This window comes from Ovis canadensis, chromosome 2 (assembly GCF_042477335.2).
Source record: "Ovis canadensis isolate MfBH-ARS-UI-01 breed Bighorn chromosome 2, ARS-UI_OviCan_v2, whole genome shotgun sequence".
Classification (NCBI taxonomy): Eukaryota; Metazoa; Chordata; class Mammalia; order Artiodactyla; family Bovidae; genus Ovis; species Ovis canadensis.
Genome location: NC_091246.1, coordinates 56583204 through 56588002, shown reverse-complemented (window position 1 = coordinate 56588002; position 4799 = coordinate 56583204). Strand labels below are relative to the sequence as shown.

At 38.9% G+C, this 4799-nt stretch overlaps 1 protein-coding gene across 1 annotated transcript; it reads right to left on the bottom strand.

Moving 5' to 3' along the window:
* Nucleotides 1-3858: 3858 nt before the first annotated feature.
* Nucleotides 3859-4400, bottom strand: LOC138434560 (large ribosomal subunit protein eL21-like). The gene has a single exon (XM_069579377.1). It carries the CDS (start codon nt 4374-4376, stop codon nt 3894-3896), a length of 483 nt encoding a protein of 160 aa, XP_069435478.1. The 5' UTR covers nt 4377-4400; the 3' UTR covers nt 3859-3893.
* Nucleotides 4401-4799: the final 399 nt, after the last annotated feature.

Genomic DNA, 4799 nt, shown 5'->3' with positions numbered 1-4799 from the left:
CAACCTGATTTATAGCTGTTTTTTCTTTTGCCTGAAAATGTCCAAGGTACGTGGCTTGAATACACATTCTTGTCTCAAATGTCCTACCACACACATTTCCACCTACTGTGAAGACAAACACATTTTGACTAATGTTATTGCTTATGAAAATTTTCCCTATGACTTGAAATCCTACCTCTGTGTTTTCTTTTCAACATTCACATTTATAAATGGGCAATTGTTAAACCACTTGCTGTTTCTCTTAGAGGTATCATAATAAGGGTGATCAAGTAGTAATCTAACCTTTTGGATACTATGAATTTTCCATTTTCTATTCAAGAATAGCACTTAGGAAAAAAGAATCTTGAAGAGTGGGAGAATTTTAAGAACGATTCTTAGATGCCAAGACCACTCATTAACATTTCGCCAATGAGGGTGTTTCAAGTTATCTGAAGTTGTATTTCATACAAAAAAAGCAACTTAGGTAAAACTTGTCTGCTCTTACATTTTAAGACCATTGGCAAATTCAAGTTCTTTAGCTGCACTTAGGGACTCACACAAACAGAATAAAAATACACCAGCCTGTTCTTCTAGCATTACATACGTATTATAGCCAGAGCACTTGCTTAGAAGTAAGACATTACTCTCGAAAATTATTTTTATATGTGGTACTTAGGACCATTTTATATAGAATGTTAAGTGTTTTATGAGTAAGTCCCACTCCAGATGTGGGAGATGAATCCCAGGGGAGGTGAGCAAATCTCTGTGTTTCTGACTCAGTCTCAAAGCCAGGGCTGAACTATTCTCCAGCACCTCAAAAGGCTCTGCAGCCTAAACATCAAGGCCAACTGCTCTAAGAGAAGGAAGCATTGAATGGACAGGCTGTGATGGGACAAGCTGGAGATCAGATTTTAATTGTGCTCTGCATTGATTGTATGACTCTAGAAATGTAGCTAAATTGTTCTATCACACAGATTTTGAGGAAAATGCTTGTGCTGGTTAGTATGCTATGTCTTCAGCTCCTAATTCACTTCTCTATATTCTGCTTGTATGGCTGGAGCTGGGGCTCTGCCAACTACATGTCTTCACTGCCAGCTGGCTTCCTATTAGATGATCCAGAAGAAGGGGCAGAGCAGAGGAAAAACCTTCCTTCTTACTTTTTGCTCGCAACTCTCAGACTCTTCTCTCAGCCCAAACTGTTGGCTCCAGTTTTTATCTCCTATTGGTACTTACAGAATGAGGCTCAGGGTCACACCAGTATCATCAAGGCAGCAAATCCTCAAAAGTCCAAGTCCCAACTCCTCAGCACCCATTATTTGAGCTTCTGTGTTCTGATAGTCTCATTAACTTCTTCCCTTTATTTCCCCAGCCTTAGGGATGGATGCTTCCTGGGTTCCTCCCATCTTCCCTTTCTTCTCATTCAGCTGAACAACACATATATATCGACTGCCTAGGTTCAATTCTGTCTGTTGAAATATCTAAAGTGCTTTCTATTTCCCTGACATGTCCCTCACAGATGCACTGTAAGAGACTGCTGTCTATTTTTTTTTTAACATGGATTAAGTGAGATATTGCATGGTAAATGCCTCCTTAAAAGCTTGAAATGGAGTATAAACTTTAGATACATGACTCTTTTCTCCATTACTAAAAGCTGTCTTCTTGGAAAAGCTCTCTCCCCATCTTCTCCCTCTCATACAATGTTTGTGCAAATTGTGATTTTCAGTATAAATATTTGAATTCAAAAAGAACACTGGATTTCTAAATCTCAAGAGATTTCTAACTCTCCATAAGATATGCAGTCATAGAGGGAATTTATGACCACAAGCTCCCTGATGCTTTGAGTGTGTGTAAAATTGCACAGTTCGTGTCGTCTTTGCTTACTGGAATAAAGAACACTGTTTCTTAATCACATGGTACAGTGATAATGCCATGATGTGATATCAAGAGATTGGGCAATTCTTCCCCTTGATAACCGATTTTCAATAATTATTGATAAACCCTTCTCATCTACTGAAACTTATCTGTCTCTAATATCAAAGTGAAGACTCTTTATTCTCTCATTCTTCTCTAAAATTATCTCATATTATTCAGAAGTTATCGTCATGCTAATTATTCATGCCATGCCCATTTTTATTTTATACTTTCACTCCTATTCTTTTCTCTTTTATGAAATACTTTCCCCTTTACCATTTTATTTAAATCTATCAAGACCGCTGAGAAAACATTCCCTTGGCCCACCAAGATATCTACCATGAATTCCTGTTATACCTATTGCAGTTTTTTGCACTCTAGCAATTAATTAGTCTCTGAGTAGAAATCTTATCAGCTCAGTTAATTTTTTTTAAAAAAGCAACTTTACGATATGGGCCATTTTTTTTTCTTTTTTTAATCATCGCTCATGACTGCCTAGAGGGTTTGAAATAAATATCTGTTGGCTGACTGGCCAACCTTTAATATTTTTTATGATGGACGTGTCACTTGAGACTTCAATTTTCTCTGAGAGTAAGGTTGAAATACGAAAATAAGTAGATAGTAGGCAGATATATAGATACAGATATATGATATGTTTCTGGGAATTAATATGATTATGATGAAAGTTTTAGAATTTTTCTTCATTATGAACTCAGCAGGAGATGAGACAATATGAGGCAATACTAGAGACAATATACCATTCTTTTCTTTCTGTGCTCTAGAAAAACAATCTCTCCTACTAGATTTATTAAAATATTTGCAATATAACCATGATCTTAATGAAAAGAACCGAATTTTTGACTGGAAGAACTGAAATGCTTGATCTTTTACTGCTTTTTTCATGAAATGGATAGGGTAGTACAAGTAGGCACAATTCCCCTTACTCTCTTTGCACAGACACTAAATTTATGAAATGAAGAGTCAATCTCTTTGCTTTCCAATTCTGTCATTATAATGATAGACTGAGTGGATGACATAAGTTATTGCTTCAGAACAGCTAGTGAATTCAAATATAGTTGCTCACTCTAAAATATGTGCAGGTAAGAGTGATTGTGCAGCAGGAACCACCTGAGACTGAAATGGACCAAATCTGAATGAAAAAAGACCCTCATCAGGTCATGATTAAGCCCTCAAGTTATCAATTATTTAGCATTATGATCTATCTTATGCCAATGACCCTTGAAGTAGATGAACAACTAGAAAGCACAAGAAGGGTAAAGAATTAAATGAAAACATAAAGTCTGCATTCAACATGACTTTGAAGATACTTAGAACACCTTGAATATGATAAATATTTTCAAATATGAAAACCAACTTCCTGGTTTTCTATCCCTGTAGTATACATGTATTGTCCCTTCAGTTCAGTTCAGTCGCTCAGTCGTGTCTGACACTTTGTGACCCATGAATCGCAGCACGTCAGGCCTCCGTGTCCATCACCAACTCCCGGAGTTCACTCAGACTCATGTCCATAGAGTCAGTGATGCCGTCCAGCCATCTCATCCTCTGTCGTCCCCTTCTCCTCCTGCCCCAAATCCCTCCCAGCTTCAGAGTCTTTTCCAGTGAGTCAACTCTTCGCATGAGGTGGCCAAAGTACTAGAGTTTCAGCTTTAGCATCATTTCTTCCAAAGAACACCCAGGGCTGATCTTCAGAATGGACTGGTTGGATCTCCTTGCAGTCCAAGGGACTCTCAAGAGTCTTCTCCAACACCACAGTTCAAAAGCATCAATTCTTCGGTGCTCAGCCTTCTTCACAGTCCAACTCTCACATCAATACATGACCACAGGAAAAACCATAGCATTGACTAGATGGACCTTTGCTGGCAAAGTAATGTCTCTGCTTTTCAAGATGCTATTCAGGTTGGTCATAACTTTTCTTCCAAGGAGTAAGTGTCTTTTATTTTATTTTATTTTTTTTACAGTTCAGGTCTTTATTTTCACACCCATCAGGCCGTGAATTCATAGGGGATGGGCTCCAACAGTTCGGGTTCCTTTCCATTGGTCCTCACAAAGTGTGCTTCTCTAGGTGGAGCAGGCTGGCGCTTCATCTGAACCCAAGTCCCTTTCTCTTTGGCTTCCTTCTTTTTCTGATCATTTTCCTTCACACGTTTCAGGAAGCTATCTCGGCTCTTAGAGTGCCTAATATGCTCAATACGCACATTAATTCTCTTGGCAAGAATCTTGCCCTTAACTTGTTTGTTTACAATGATGCCAACAGCATGCTGAGTAACATTGTAGACTCTCCCAGTTTTGCCATGGTAACATTTGTGGGGCATTCCTTTTTGAACAGTACCCATTCCCTTGATATCTACAATAGCACCCTTAATGTAGATTCGCATGTATGTGGCCAAAGGAACAACTCCATGTTTTCTGAAAGGCCTGGAGAACATGTAGCGGGTGCCCTGCCTCTTTCCCTTTGTGTTGGTCATCTTGGCGAATCACTGGAAGATGGCGGTTCCGGCCGAAAAGCAGTAAGTGTCTTTTAATTTCATGGCTGCAGTCACCATCTGCAATGATTTTGGAGCCCAGAAAAATAAAGTCTGGCACTGTTTCCACTGTTTCCCCATCTATTTCCCATGAAGTGATGGGACCAGATGCCATGATCTTCGTCTTCTGAATGTTGAGCTTTAAGTCAACTTTTTCACTCTCCTCTTTCATTTTCATCAAGAGGCTTTTTAGTTCCTCTTCACTTTCTGCCATAAGGGTGTTGTCATCTGCATATCTGAGGTTATTGATATTTCTCCCAGCAATCTTGATTCCAGCTTATGCTTCTTCCAGCCCAGCATTTCCCAAGATGTACTCTGCATAGAAGTTAAATAAGCAGGATGACAACATACAGCCTTGCCGTACTC